Below are 14,992 nucleotides of genomic sequence, written 5' to 3'. Positions count from 1 at the left end.
CTTCCAGGGCGGCTGCACCAGTTCACATCCCTGCCAGCACGTATGAGGGGTCCGGATGCTGAATCCTCGCCATAATTTGCTGCTGTCACAGGTGTTTCAGCCATTCTGACAGGCGTGGAGGGGCAGCTCACTGTGGTTAAAATACGCATTTCCTGGTGGTTGATGACACTGACCGCCTCGTCACGGGCCCGTCTGCCGTCCCCAGTCCCCTGCTCAAGTCTCCCGTCCGCTGTCCAGTGTCAGCCTGCACTTTGATGGCTCGATTCTCTACCTACAGGTTCAACCTCTAACTTCTGCATCAGGTCAACAAGCACATGCTCCTTACTTTCCTCTAAATCTCTAATTGCTGTTGTTAGTCCCCTTAGGACTCAGGGGGCTGAAAGGGCCAAGGAACCCAGGCAGAACCTGGCCCACATCCCCCGGAGCCAACCGACGCACGAGGACCAAGCTGCATGTGCGCCAGGCCCAGTGACCCTCCTGCACCGGGATTCACGAGTGTCACAGCGCAGGCCCGAGGAGCCTCTATTTTCGTAAAGAGCGTCGATGAGAACCTTGTTATTGTGCCAGAAACTCCTCCGGCTTTACAACCAAATCACAAACATCATCACCACCCCTTTTATCAGCTGATTCTGCTGAGGGCAGTTTCCAGCATGCGACAGGGTGGCTTCCTCCAGGGTCCCAGCGCAGACCCCCATCCCCCCATCAGCCCCCAGGCTGGGCCGCGGGCCGCAGGGACCTGGCGTCTGCTGCTTCTCTGGCTCCCCCCACCCCGCCCGACCCCCCGGGGGCGGTAGAGACGTGGCGCGGTGGATCTCACCGCAAATAAAGGGGGAGCAGGCTTCGGAGGGGAGGGTTGCTGGGCCATATGCTTAATCGTATGAAAAACCGACCAACTTGTCTTCCAGGCTCATTTCACCATTGTGCGCTCCGGCCAGGAGCTGTAAGTCCCGGGAGCCCCAGCTTCCTGCTGACACTTAGCGCAGTTTGTCTTAACTTGGCCTCTAGGTGGGGTTAAAATTTCCATTTCCTGTAACTAATGATGTTAATATATTTTCGTGTGCTTATTGGCTATTCTTACATCTTCTTTTGTGATGTACATTCAAATCTTTAGCCTTTTCTTAAAAAATTGAGTTGTTTGGAGATCATGAAACATTCTGGGTACAGAGCTCTTATCAGATATAGGTACTGAAAAGACTGTTTCCCAGCCTGCCTTTTCATTTGATTAATACTGTCTTTAGAAGAGCGAAGACTTAATTTTGATGAAGTCCATCTTGCCAATTTCTCCTGTGACAGTTCACGCATTTTGTGCCTAAGGAGTCTTTACCCCCCAAGGTTCCAGGGATTTCCAGCTGTGAATTCTGCCAGCTTCCCTTGTCTCCGGCATCAGTGCCTGCTGCCTGGTGTCCACGGTCCGAAAACAGCTTTTCCCTGTACCTCACCCTGTCTTCCAGTCGCGTGGGCTGGGAGGACAGGGCATTTCCTGTCGCTCCGTGGTGCCCCTCGGTGACGGGCTGCGAGCCCACCTCCTCATCACTCGCCCATGCTCCTGCCTGCAGCTCAGGACTCTTCCTCAGATGTCACGTGCCCTCCTGGCACCCCGTGAAGACGGCATCTGGTAGTTTTCCCACGTGCATCCTCAGGCTCCCCACTGAAATCCCCTGCGAGGATGCATACCTGTGATGGCCCGGGAGTGCCTTCTGGGAGCTATGGCCATCACGAGAGGGACACCTCAGCTAGAGCAGACCTGCGTGTCTCCAAGAATGCTGCCTGAACACGGGACGTCGGCAGCTGGCGGGCAAAGGACGGGTTTGGCTCGACCATGTGGAGCGGGTCTCGCAGAACCCTGGATGTGCTGACGCCTGTGAACGCTAAGTGGGGCCAGGATGCACGGTGCTTCCCCAGAGGACCTGCCGAGGGAGGTGTGTGGAGGTAGGGCACAGCCCCTCCCAGGACCTCAGGTATGTGGGCAGACGCAACCGAAGGCTAAGTGAGGGGAGTGGGCCAGGTGCCGCCTGGTGGGCTCCAGGGGGAACCGGGGCGGCCTCGGCACGCGCTTCCTTCCGTGAAGTAACCAGCAGTGCGGGTGGGCCTCACCTGGGTCACCAGTCCCTAGAAAGCTAATGAAATGAACTCGGATAAAAACCGTACATAGGTGGAACGGAATGCTATCAACTGTCCTGTAGTTTCTAGAGCCAGTTACTCCATCATGGAAGGTCAGTAGTTTGGTCTGGTTAGATTTTATTTGATAAAAACACCACATTGCTTCCCGCCCGGTTCTTTATGTTTGTTTTCTAGGTGAGGGCAAAACTACTTTATTATTTATTTTTGAAGAAGCTTAACTTAGAAGCATCTCCCTCCATTCCTGCCAAATCCAAGGAACTAATGCTTCAGAGAATTACAGGCGCCTCGTTTAAGTGATGGACATGCAGAGAAACTTCAAATAAAACTTTCAGTGAAGTCTGATGATAAACAGGAGCTTTAAAAATAATGTGAGCTATGCTGACGGGCTCAGGCTGCAGACGGGAAATCAGGCCTAGGGCTGTAATTCCACGAACTCAGGCAGTTCTTACCTAAGGAGTAACACCTCTGCCCCTTGACACTTCCTTTGAAACTTCCAAATCCACACTTTGGAAAATGGAAAGTGAGAATGGTTATGCTTTTTCTTTGGCCTCCGAGGAAGAAATGCACTGGACAAGCTCAAGACATAACCAGCACTACTGTGCAAATTCTGTGCTGTTTAGAGTAATTAACGTGATAATTATTGCAAAGACTTAAGCAAGCAATGGAAAAATGTAAAAAAAATTGTAGCTTTCTGTACCTTTAGGCTTTTCCCTCTCTGTGAAGGACTCCAGGAACTCCTGCTGCGATTAAGGGCAGGCTGCCTGAACTGGCGCAAGGCCCAGCCCCACAGCCAGTCGCAGTGAAGCCTTTATCCTGACCTGGGCCTGGGGGTGGGGGAGGGTCAGTGCTTCCCCTCCGCCTCCAGGGACCTGGGCAGGGTCCGCATGAGTTCCGTGGGGAAGGATAGGCTCTAATTTCCACAAGAACCTAACCTGTTCAACAGCTCAAGCCACACAGGAGCCAGGGGCGGAGGGGAGAAACGATGGAGCCCCGGGGCGAGGGGGACCGGGATCCAGCCCCTGTGGCTCCCGGGCGGCAAGCCGGGCGTTCAGGGATGCGTCCACGTGGCAGGAGAGCGGCACCTTCACCTCACACCCCCGCCACTGCCCCGGCCCCCCGCTGCCGAGCTCAGCGCCCTGTCCTCTTCGGGGCCCAAGCACCCGCCCCAGGGCTCCCTCTTCCTGGAAAGCTCTCCTGCGCCCACACCCCGGGCTCGGCCCACCCCTCGCCAGCCTCCCGCCGCCCCTCCCGCCTGCCCTGCGCCCCCAGACACCCCCAGAGCTGGTCCCACCAGGTCCCCAGTTCGCTCTGACGTCCACTCTGGAGACACGGGCGTGCGGAGGCAGCGGACGCCCTTGGCCCGGGGGCAGGAGGCCAGGACACAGGACGGGAGGCCGAGGGAGCCCCGTCACTCGCGACGGGACCTCGCCCGCCCAGCTTCGCCCTGAAATCAGCCCACGTTGCGCCCCTGATGCCCCCGATGCCTCTCGCTGAAATCCCCGGGATTCTCGGGGTTCAGGGAGCCGCCAGGCGACACGCATGTAACTGTGCCCTTGAACCGGGCTCCACGGGGTGCGATAACCCGCTGGCTTGTCCTCCGCCGACCCGGGAAGACGCTGAGGTCGGGAGACCCGTGTCCTAGGGATGCGGGGGGACAGGACGGCGCTCAGGACGGCGCTGGGACACGTGTGCTAACCGCCGTCGCCCTCACCACGCAGTGGAGGGGCTTCGCGGAGGAGAGAAGCCGCGCGGGTTGTTCAGTGCACAGCGGCCGCCACGCTGACTTTACCTGCTGGCGCGGTCACGAAGGGTGAGGGGAGGAAACTCCGGTCTACTCTTGTCTGACACAGGCCTCCCGCTTTGTAGCTCTGGCAGCGCAACGAGCATAGCCTTCGCCACGGGCCCCGGGCCGCCGCTCTGCGGACGGGCTTCCCAGCTGCCGGGCGGGCGCCCTGAGGATGAGCTTTGTAACCGCGGGAGGCCTTACGGAGTCTGTCCCGGAATGTGAGGTCCCGTGCCAGCACCACCCGTTCTCGAGGTCTCTGCTGCCAACTTCACGCCGCCATCAGGATTAACCGTGTCCAGCCAGGAGGGCGCAGGCTTCAGGAAGGGGCTCCCCAGCCTGGGAGCGACCCAGTCACCCCCCACCCCCCATGCCGCCGCCGAGGGCTGGAGAAAGTCCCGGCTCCGACACAGTTCCCGACCCAGGTGCGCTGCCCCATGTAAACAGAAATTCCACGAGAACCATAACAGCAGGGTCGTAGGAGGGATAAGCAGACACGTGCCGCCTCTGGGTGCCCCCCTTCGTGGCTCCGCACATCAGTCGATTCGTCCTCAGGCTGAGTGTGTGGGAGCCACGCAAGCAAACCCCTGCACGTGCTCCCGGGCTACAAGCCCTCCCGACGTGCCGCTGCCACGTCTGCGCGTGATGGGCCCACTTACCCCACCATGAGGAATCCCTGGTACAGAGGGACGGACGCGAAGTAGAAGACGGAGGAAAACACGGCCTGGAGGGAGGAGAGCAGCGCCCGTTACTCACGGTCGGCCGATATGCGCGCAGGCCGCAAGGCACCAGGCGCCCCCGCAAGGCCCCTCCGGACGCCGCACCTGCATCGTAGAGATGATGAGGCCGCGGTGCATGACAAATTGGCTGAGTGCCGCCGACCGCTTGTAGCTGCTGCGCCCGTGCACCACGAGCAGGCGGCCGATGTGCTTGAACTGCGAGACGGAGAAGTCGGCCGCCAGCGAGGCCTGCCGGCCCTCCTGCGACCAAGGCAGAGGGGCCGGGCTAAGGGCCGGACAGAGGCAGAGCGCGGGCCCCGCCCCGGGAGCCGCCCGCCAGCACCCTGGGAGGACCCGGCCTGGTACCGACGGTGTCACGGAAACTAAGCAGGGACCGGGGCATCTTCAAGACAGTTCTCTGAACCTGCCACCCCGCCAAGCGGCTGCGGGTTCAGCACTGTGGCCTGATTCACAAAGCAGAGGGGCCCGGGATCCAGCCTGTGTCCAGGTCTCTCTGGGTGTTTTCACGTGAGCACAGGAGGCAGACCACAGCTCCCGACCGGCCGGGAGACCTGGACATCCGAGCGCGGGCCGTGTGTGTGAGGCTGAGAGAGGGTTGCGGGGATTCGGGGAGCGGCCCAGGTGCAGCCCCGCACAGCTCAGGGACCAGGAAGGTGCCCGAGTCCCGGCAGGACGTGCCTGTCCTCTACGTGCCCTCGTGGAGCTGCTCCCTCAGTGCGTGGGTCCGCCTCCCCCCAGCCCCCGGCCACGCGTGTGAGCGGGCTGACCAGGGGCCTGGCGGGGACAAGGGACAGACGCACCTTCCCCTCGATCCCGATCCCGCAGTCCGCTGCCTGGATCATGCTCACGTCGTTCCCTCCGTCACCTGGAAGCACGGAACACGGATGTGAAGTGGGAACCTGCGAGGGGCCGGCTTTCCTCGCCAACCGGCAGACGGGGTTTCAACACCCAGGAAAACGGGGGGAATCCACCGGGCGGGCAGGAGGGAGCCGGGCGCACGTCCCCGCGCGTTTCATTTCAGGACCCCGGCTCCCCAGACGCCCCCGCTCACCGATGGCACACGCGCGTCTGCCCGGACGCCCCCGCTCACCGATGGCGCACGTGCGTCTGCCCGTGTGCTGCTGCAGCAGCCTGACGATGTGGGCCTTCTGCGTGGGCGTGCAGCGGCAGCAGACCACGGCCGGGCACTGGCAGGCCAGCTCCACGAACTCGTGCTCGTAGTACTTCAGGCAGACCTGGGGGCGGCAGGAGCGAGGCCGGGCTTCAGGGCACGGACAGATGGACGGAGGACGGGTGGACGGAGCCCGCACGCAGGCTGGGGGAGGGCTCCAGGGAAGCCCTGGACAAGCCCATCTGCCTTCAGGGGATGCCAGCACCACCTTCCGGGGTTGGCTGAAAAGGTCTTTGGTCTTTAGCACACAATACCCTCAGCGATGATCCTTAGTTCCCCATCTTGGTGGGGAAAATAAAAATTCCCCAAAGCTGCCTGAAGTCTGTGGGGTCCCGTTGCTGAGCTGGACACCCCGAGAGTCACCCCACACGAAGGACAGGAGTCAGAGATGAGATGAGGGTCCTGAGCCCCCAGGGCACCGACTACCACCAACAGCACATCCGCCTGCAGGAGAGCCGTGTGGGCGCCCATGCCCCGCGTGAAGAGGTCAAGACGCAGTCCCAGGCCCTCTGCCACCTAAAACCTGGGTGGTGAGCGAAAACCCGCGTTCACGGCAGGTACTCAGCAGCACAGACGGACACAGTATCCCCGCTGAGGGGAGGAACCACCGCAGGACCCAGAAGCAGAAACAGTGACGCTGCCTTTGGGGAGCGGGACTGGGGTGCTGGCGGGAGGGGGGATGTGCGCTCCAGCCTGCGGTTTCCCTGGGGCCGGCTGGCTGCCAGGAACAACATGTGGATTTGGGGGACAGAAACAGCAAAAGGATTTCAATAAAAACACACTCACAGAAGCGTGCTTAACACAAGTAGCTACTTTTGCTCCCTCCCCAAGTCCCAACTACAGAGAGGTTTTAAAAAAGACATCGACCTACAAGGAGGGGCTAGAACGGAGGGGAAATTCGCAAAACGCTTTGGGCTGGAAAGCAGACAGCCACGTGCACGCGGCTCGGCTGCTGTGAGCAACCTGAAGCCGGCGGTGGGACCAGCCGAGAACACGCGAGGCCCAGGCCCCTCACCCCTCCTCACGCGCAGCCAGGGGGCGGGGGCCCGGGGGGGGAACGGAGCCCTTCTGCCCTGGAGAGGCCGGCCTCACCCTCTGGATGAGGGGCGGGAGGCAGAGCGAAGAGACAGAAGGCGGGAAAGGAAAGGGGGCTCGAAGGCCGGCTCAGGCCCCAATCAGTGCTGCCAGAGTTGGGAAGGAGGGGACAGTCATCCTTCGTCCCCCAGAACCAAGGAAGTGTGATCCGTGGACAGGGACTGGACCGCACTCCTTGGCACCATCAAGAGGGCGCTGCGCTGGGCAGGAGATGGGGCTCAGGGAGCCCGGGACCGGCAGGTGCTGGACCGACTCAGCGGCTGGATGGAGGGCCCAGCCCGGGGGGGACCAGACACCGCAGGCTCCGGGGAGACTGGCGGGCAGGTCGCGCAGCACCGGGCACCACGGAAACAGGCGACCCAAGCGTGAGTTCACAGCGCTGCGGGGATGGGGGTGTGCCGAGCCGGCGAGGGGTCCCGGGTCCCGCACACGCAGCGAGAGGGACAGGAGCAGAACTCAGGAGCCCGCGGCAGCTGCGCAGACGCCGCGCTGCAGACAGAGAAATGCAAACGTGAGGCCAGAGCTCAGCCAGCGAGCTGGACAGTCAGCCAGGGGCCCGCGGCTCCCATAAAACAACACACACGCAGTGAACACCCGCGAGGCTGGGGGCGTCCCCGGGGTCAGCTTGTGGGGACGGCACGGCGGGGAGCACGGGGCGCCCTCCAAGTCCTCCATCCTGGGCACGGGCGGTGAGAGCGCTGCCGTTGGCCCCCATCGTCCAGGCCCCGCGGTCCCGGTGGCTCCGCGGAAGCAGCCACGCAGAGTTGGGATGCGCGGCCCCGGCAATGCAGCAGGCGGGAGAGCCAGCCGGACACGGCGCCATCTGCACGCACGTGGCCACAGAGGTCGCACCGTCTCCGCTGCTCCTGACGTCCCGTCCAACCCCCAGCCCCCCCGCCCCCGCCAGGCTGGCCTCAGTGGCCACATTGACTGGGTCACCAGAGGCTGCGCTGCTCCGCCCAGACTTCTGGAAACATCTGAGAGAGCCGCGGGCAAAAGCTGCAGGGGGAGGGGCCCTCCGCACACCCCCCACCCGACGGCTCCGGCCATTGCGACCCTGGCGCCGAGTGAGGAGAGGGGGCTGGACCCGAGCGGGCCGCCCAGCCCCACGCGGGGCCTCCAGGAGCAGAGGGTCCTGGGTACCAGGGCCGCTGCTGGAAACACGCGTTTGGATAAACTGAGATCATGGCTACCAGAGCCAGGCTCCAAGGCGGCCACGCCAGGAACGAAGAGCAGGCCTCCAAGCGCCCGAAGAGCTTTGAACGAGCCCAAGACAGACCAGCGCCAAAGCCGTAAGGACCAAGTTCTCACTGCGACATGGCCCTGGCCTCTTCTCAGGCTCCACCCGCACACATCACTGCTGTGAGCAGAGACGTCAAAACCAGTGGAGAGGGCAACGCAGGCTGATGACACGTCTGACTGAGGAAGCCCACAGTCCACCGGACAGACAGGGCCCAGCCTCACCTCCAGGGAGAAGGACAGACACACAGACACCTGCTTGGTCAGGGCCCAGTCTCACCTCCAAGGAGTCCCCGGATATGACCAGTGCACAGTCATGCTTCCTTCGAAAGGCATTCAGTTCCAAATGGGCTTCTCCCCGACTGGTTACCTCCATGAAAGGGGAAGAAGTGCCCAGTTACAACACTGTTTAAGCCACACAGACAAACAAGCCCTTAAGACACTCCTAAAACCGGAAAGTGCTTTACACAGGAAATTCCATAGCCAACCGCTCTTTCAAATTTCTTCTACAGTGATGGGAATAAATACCTACTAATTTAATACGAATTGCTTTCCAACGTGTGGCAACTCAAGGCAGGAAACGTACACTGTAAAGTGCAGGGCAAGTACCACAATTACAGTAAGACAAAGTGAACAGAAGAACTGGCTTGTCAAGAAAGAGGGACAAACGGCCCCCCACCACTGCCCCCATGAGCTAACAGGCGCCTTTGCGTAGCTGGGGAAGACAACTGGCTTTTCTCAATATACGCGGGTAAGAGAGCATGATGACCGTTAACTGAAAGTCTCTCTACTTTCATAGGGCAGTGGGGGTGTGTGTGAGTGTTAACGCCAGGGATGCCGTTCTGCATAGTCACAGGTCAACACACCTCAGCATCACAGCCCGAGGAAGCTGAGTTCCTCGTGGCCACACAGCAGGGAGGGACGGAATGACCTAAAATCGAGGCTTCATTTAAAGACGCCTCTTTTCATAACATGCCAAGTGATACAAAATGCTTTTATAAAACTGTTTCTGTTGTCTCTACCATGGGTTTTGACTTATTCTATCAGTTCAAGCAAACTGAGTTATCTGGAAGATTGAATGATGGAAAAGAGTAAAATCAAGTCATAATCTTGAAGTATCGTTAATTTTTGAATGAAAATATTTCAGAAACCAACATACTAGTTTTTGACATTCTTTCTGTGGAGATTTTATGGGGCATAAAAGAAATGATATATTACAGGACTGAAATAAAAAGCTTCATGGGTCCAGGTTAATCAATCCAGACTCATCTTTAAATAGGTAGGCTTTATTGTGGAAATTTTATTTGTGGGGCTATAACACTGCAAAGTCAACAAAAATTGATCTGAAGCTTTATCAGAATCATTAATAATTTAATTGCAAATAGTCGTCTGCAGGGCCTAATTTGTGATTCTGATGCTTCGAAATAAACTACATTTATATGTAAATTATATTCAAATCACTATTTCTGTAGGTGCAAGGGCTTCCTTCGGAACAGAGACACACAATGTCTGTTCAGCTGCCATCAATCAAGACCCAAGAAACTTTTATTTTTTGTTTGAATCAAATTTCATCATAACTCGTAGATACAGTAAACACACAAATTTCGATCATTTCTATTAATTTTCTTTGATCTAATTGAGGAAGATCATTTAATTTGAAGATGGCAGTAGATTAAAAACACATTTCTACTTTGTATTTAAAGCTTGTTTCACAAAAGCAGCTTCTGGACCACATGTATTGTGTCTAACTAATAGACAAACGTCATTTTTTTCTCAATATATACTTTTGTAAATTGAACAGAAAATGACTGCAGTATGTCTATTTTAAAATAGATATTTAGTTGTTAATAATTCTAATAGTACAACAGAAAAATACTCTTGAATTTAGACCTTGTTTCACTCTACCAAAAGCAGCTTTTTTTTTTTTTTTTTTTGCAGTACGCGGGCCTCTCACTGTTGTGGCCTCTCCCATTGCAGAGCACAGACTCCGGACGCACAGGCTCAGTGGCCATGGCTCACGGGCCCAGCTGCTCCGCGGCATGTGGGATCTTCCCGGACCGGGGCACGAACCCATGTCCCCTGCCTCGGCAGGCGGACTCTCAACCACTGCGCCACCAGGGAAGCCCAAAAGCAGCTTTTTGATCACATTTAATATATGTAACTAATAGAAATCTATTTCTAACATGTTTTTATAAACTGAGTAAGAAACTTACTTCTCTTTTAAAATAGTATCTATTAATTAATAAATAACTGCGTATACATTCTCACAAAACCAATAAGTTTCAATTCAAAACATTTAAAATTCAAAGTGATGTGGACGTGCACTTACCGGCCTGAAAACGTGTGTGTCCTGCGTTCGAGACACCAGGTGAGAACTCTTGGCGATGCACGTGGCCGTCTCCAGTTTATCGCCCGTCAGCATCCATATCTAAGAAACAGTTTCAGCTGGTGAACCCCAATGCTATCCCGTGTTCATCTGAAAAGTGTCTGCCCTTGAAAAGATATCTGCACATCCGTGTTTTCAGCATCACTATTGACAACAGCCAAACCTGAAGCAACGTGTGAGTCCACGGATGGACGATGGAGAAGCCAAATGTGGTCCATCCATACAATGAATATTAAAAAGGCAGGGGATCTGACACCTGCAACACTACGCTGAGAGAAACAAACCAGTCACAACAGGACAAACACCGCATGATTCCACCTGAATGAGGTCCCCAGAGGAGTCAGACTCTAGAGACAGGAAGGAGATGGAGGGTGTCCGGGCTGGGGGAGGGGGAGCTAGCGTTTCACGGGGACAGAGTCTCAGTCTTACAGCATAAAGAGTTAAGGCAGGCGGAGGGTGCTGCTTGTTACACAACAGTGTGAATGTACTTAGTGCCACTGCACCGTGCACTTAAAAATGGTGAAGATGGCAAACTTTACATCATGCACATTCTACCACAATAAAAGTCTCTGCCAACTTGCTTAACTGAAACAGGTAAGAGCAAAGTGACGTTTAGACACAGCAGCAGAGCTGAGGCAGGTGAACGACAGGCGATTAGGAGCCTCGCGGCTGGGACTGAGGAGGACGCCTGAGTGTCAGAAGGCCATGTCTACACGGCCTCGCAGGCCAAGCAAACAGGCCCAAGGACCACAGGCCGAGGGCTTGCAGAGTTAGGGGGACCCTGACATCCTCGTTGTCACTTGTGTGAGTTTTTCGGTTGAAAACTGAGGTTCAAAATAGGTAAACGGGCAATAGTTAACCCGAAAGTTGTTTCGTATCAAATAAGTCATGTCAAATAACACCACTAAAAAAGTATATTTTTTAAAAATCTATCCCTTTTGTTTTACTTTTTATTTATTATTATCATTTTTTGGCCAGGCCGCATGGCTTGTGGGATCTCAGTTCCCAAACCAGGGATTGAACTCAGGCCATGGCAGTGAAAGCCCAGAATCCTAACCACTAGGCCACCAGGGAACTCCCGAACACCACAAAAATATCAAACACATGCACATATTGTATGTGTAAACGTCCCTAGACTGAAAAGAGAGCAAAACCAGGACACTTCATGCAGAACAGGATGGTTTACGTATCTTTTCTATAACAGCAGCAATTTCTTGCTACCATCTGACTTTTCAGATGTGTCACGTGTATCATACATACATACGCATTTTTGGGAACTTACACGGTATACTGGTTCTCTGCTTAGGCACAATCTACCTGGGGCTCTTTTCAGCGTCTGAGGCTTTGTGTTTTTTACTTATGTTACACATTAATATTCACTTTACTGAGCCTGGATCTAAGACAATGACACGTCACCGTGACCAAGTTGGGGACAATTAACCCCACAGAACAAGAAGTCCCGCTGCTGATAACTCAGGGACAAGTGTGGCCTGGCCGAGCGCCACGTCTCGGGCTCAGAGGACGGGCTGAAACCACATCCTTGAACTATAACGGGACAAAAGAGTCTGCTTCTCCTGACGGAGCAAGAAAAGGGAAAAGGGTAGAAGCCCAGCAAGTCTTACTGACTTCAGAGCTTAGCAAGCAGCTAATACAAAGCACCCGAATCTTTACACAAGAAACACGCAGGCCTCGGCTGTGCTGACAAGCCAGCAGCGACACCCAAGAGCGAGACTGACGGGGAGCTCGTGAAAACCCACAATGGAACGAGCAGGCTGTCTGCCTCTAGTCAATCATGTTCCTCCACGCAAGCTTCTGTCGCACAGGCTTAGATCGGGTCACCGTTCTGAGGCTGAACTGCTCTCTTCCACTCTGACTAGCACCTGCACAGCACACGCACATGCCAGCGGCTGCCCCTGCCACGGCCCTGAATGGGTGGGGAGGCTCCGACATCTCCCCCGCCCAGAGGCCTGGACGGCAGGGGCCCCCTTGCCGTGCCCGTCACAGGGCCCTCATCAAAACGTGCTGAGCGTATTGTTATTTGAAGCCGGCCACGGCTTTGCCTTCTGACATTTTCCTCCAGTTCTCTCTCTCTGCTCCAGTTAGACACAAGTATTTCTTTTAAAAGCAAGCTGCACTTTTTTCATTCTCAGTCCTCGAGGCAGCACTGAAATGCATTTTCTCAGCCATGTGTAACTGAACTTCAGCTTTCGTGAGAGCGCAGGTAAGTAAGGCAAGAAAGCAGTTTCCTGAAAACTGAAACTTACACCACAACGTGCTAATCTCCCCTGGACCCGAAGAGGACAAACCGTTAGAAAAAGCCAGCAGGTCAGTAGGTCAGGCAGGGAGCATCATGCGGTCTACGGGGATATCCCCACGCGGATAAAAGGCTGCCGTGGGGAGCAGCTCGGGCCGGGACAGGCCTCAGGCTGCCGTGAGGACGCCCGCGGCCGGGAAGGCAGCCAGGAGGAGACGGCGCCGGGAAGGGGGCAGCAGAACCGCTGCGTCTGGGTGATGGGCGGGCGGGCGCAGCCCCCGGGGCGGGGCGGGCCGGGGCTCCGCGGGACGCGCAGAGACCTCTGCTCACCAAGGCCCTCACCCCCTCCACCTCGGCGGGTTTCCCGGGACCACCTCCAGGGGGCGCCCGCTCCCTCGCGGTACCTTGAGGCCCGCGTTGCGCAGCATCTCCAGGGTGGGCCGCACGTCCGCCTGCAGCTGGTCCTCCACCCCCGTCAGGCACAGCAGCTCCATCTCCCGCTCCAGGCTCTCCACCACGGCGGCCACCTTGAGCGTCCTGTCGTGGATGCTCAGCTTGGCCTGGTTGTAGCGGTTCTGAGGACAGGCGGGTGGTGCTGTGACTCGCGCGGGGCTGGCCGAGGCGGGGACCCCCGCGGCGCCCCCCCCGTGCGCACCGTCTCCCCGAGGCCACGGCCGCTCACCTCGAAGTCCTGGTACTGCTCGTCCGTCAGCGCCCTCTTGGCCACCACGAGGGTGCGCAGGCCTTCGCGGGCCATGTTGCCGCACTGGAAGAGAGAGGCAGGTCACACGCGGCCCGGCCGGCCCGCAGCCTCGGCCACCGCTCCTTGCAGCCACGGCCACGTCCTCCGCTAGCTCATCCCGCCCTGCTCCCCAGTCCTAGCTCCGTCTCGTTTCTAACAAACACACATCTGGGGGCAAAGAGGGGAGCCTGCGCGGAGAGGAAGGGGCTGCCCCCCAGGCACCGCCGCCTCGGCTCGCGGGCATCACGTCCACACAGAGGATGGGCTCGCACTGCAGGCTTTACAAAATCGCCCTTTCCGCTGCATGACGGACAGCGTAGGTGTGTTTTGTTTTCTTAGTATTTGGGGAACACACGTTGATAACCAAGAATCCAGCTTGGGAGCTTCTGTGACACAGAACAGCCCCCTGTAAACTCAGGCTCTGAGTACCTGCTGGCTTTGGATAAAGGGAAAGGCTTTCCCCACGACAAGAGTATTAACAACAAAGACTGCGGTGGGAGGGTGTGGAAAGATTTATCGATGGGAGAAACTACAATGTTGGAAATAAATGCACAAAGGATTTTTAATAAAGTTATCTGAAAAACAGTCTGACATTATCTGTCTGTTGCAAGACATTTATCGATTTGACCTCATAAAGCTAAATAAATTAAACAAGGATTTTATAATTAATTGCACATCATTATGACCCAAAGTAATTTTTATGGCATTTTACCAGGTCTTCAGGGAGTTTAATTCATTCATGTCCCTGATTAAATCCAGTGCCTGAAGGAGCTATTGATTCATATTGCCAATACCGTCGTGGACGTGGGCTGTGGCCCCTGGACTGACAGACTCCTGGCCTGAAGGGGGGTGGACACGCTTGAGCCCCACCGACAACATGCACACAGAAGGGGGTCACACTCTTGAATTCAGCGGTTTAGTTTTACTCTGAAATCTAAGTTTTTACAAATACATAAATGCAAACAAATCATCTCATGAAGCTAAATACAAATCGTATTTGTTCAGGGAGAATTTGATGAAAATATAGGATTGGTTATATTTGGATCTTATCTCCACATTTAAAGTGAATCCTATGTACGTATTAGAATTAAATTCTAACTAAAATATCCTGGTAAATAATTTAGGTTACAAAATAACTATCATGTTAAAGTATAACTCTAGTTACATGCACAATGCTATTCAGAATATTCTAGTGAATGATTAGGGATGCTTTCTGTTTTTCCACCAAAATAAAATATTCTTCATAAGGACCCACTTGCACACATCTACACGTATTCACACAGAAACCAAAAACAGTAGTTGTTCACCCAGAAAGTACGGTATTTATAATTGACAGTACTCCTATCCTCTCTGCTTTATGAACCGACAGTGTCTGGTGTGAAACCTGGCATCTTGATTCACTCCAGTGACACCAGCAAGTACCTACAAGTCGGAGAAAGGATGCCGTGCTTCTGTCACTGC

At 55.8% G+C, this 14,992-nt stretch overlaps 1 protein-coding gene across 6 annotated transcripts in view; it reads right to left on the bottom strand.

Annotated features, from left to right (window-relative positions):
• ATP9B (ATPase phospholipid transporting 9B (putative)) overlaps nt 1-14,992 on the bottom strand; it is a 217,057-nt gene that overhangs the window by 11,841 nt on the left and 190,224 nt on the right. For all 6 annotated transcript variants that reach the window (XM_030868226.2, XM_060311086.2, XM_030868225.2 and 3 more), the window contains 8 exons: nt 13,472-13,555; nt 13,194-13,364; nt 10,479-10,577; nt 8,430-8,519; nt 5,735-5,879; nt 5,445-5,509; nt 4,729-4,884; nt 4,564-4,628 (listed from right to left, as the gene is read on the bottom strand). In XM_030868226.2, coding sequence (XP_030724086.1) covers nt 4,564-4,628; nt 4,729-4,884; nt 5,445-5,509; nt 5,735-5,879; nt 8,430-8,519; nt 10,479-10,577; nt 13,194-13,364; nt 13,472-13,555 — 875 coding nt within the window. The remainder of the gene's footprint in view (nt 1-4,563; nt 4,629-4,728; nt 4,885-5,444; nt 5,510-5,734; nt 5,880-8,429; nt 8,520-10,478; nt 10,578-13,193; nt 13,365-13,471; nt 13,556-14,992) is intronic.

This window comes from Globicephala melas, chromosome 13 (genome assembly GCF_963455315.2).
Source record: "Globicephala melas chromosome 13, mGloMel1.2, whole genome shotgun sequence".
NCBI lineage: Eukaryota > Metazoa > Chordata > Mammalia > Artiodactyla > Delphinidae > Globicephala > Globicephala melas.
This window is presented reverse-complemented; position numbering and strand designations above follow the sequence as displayed.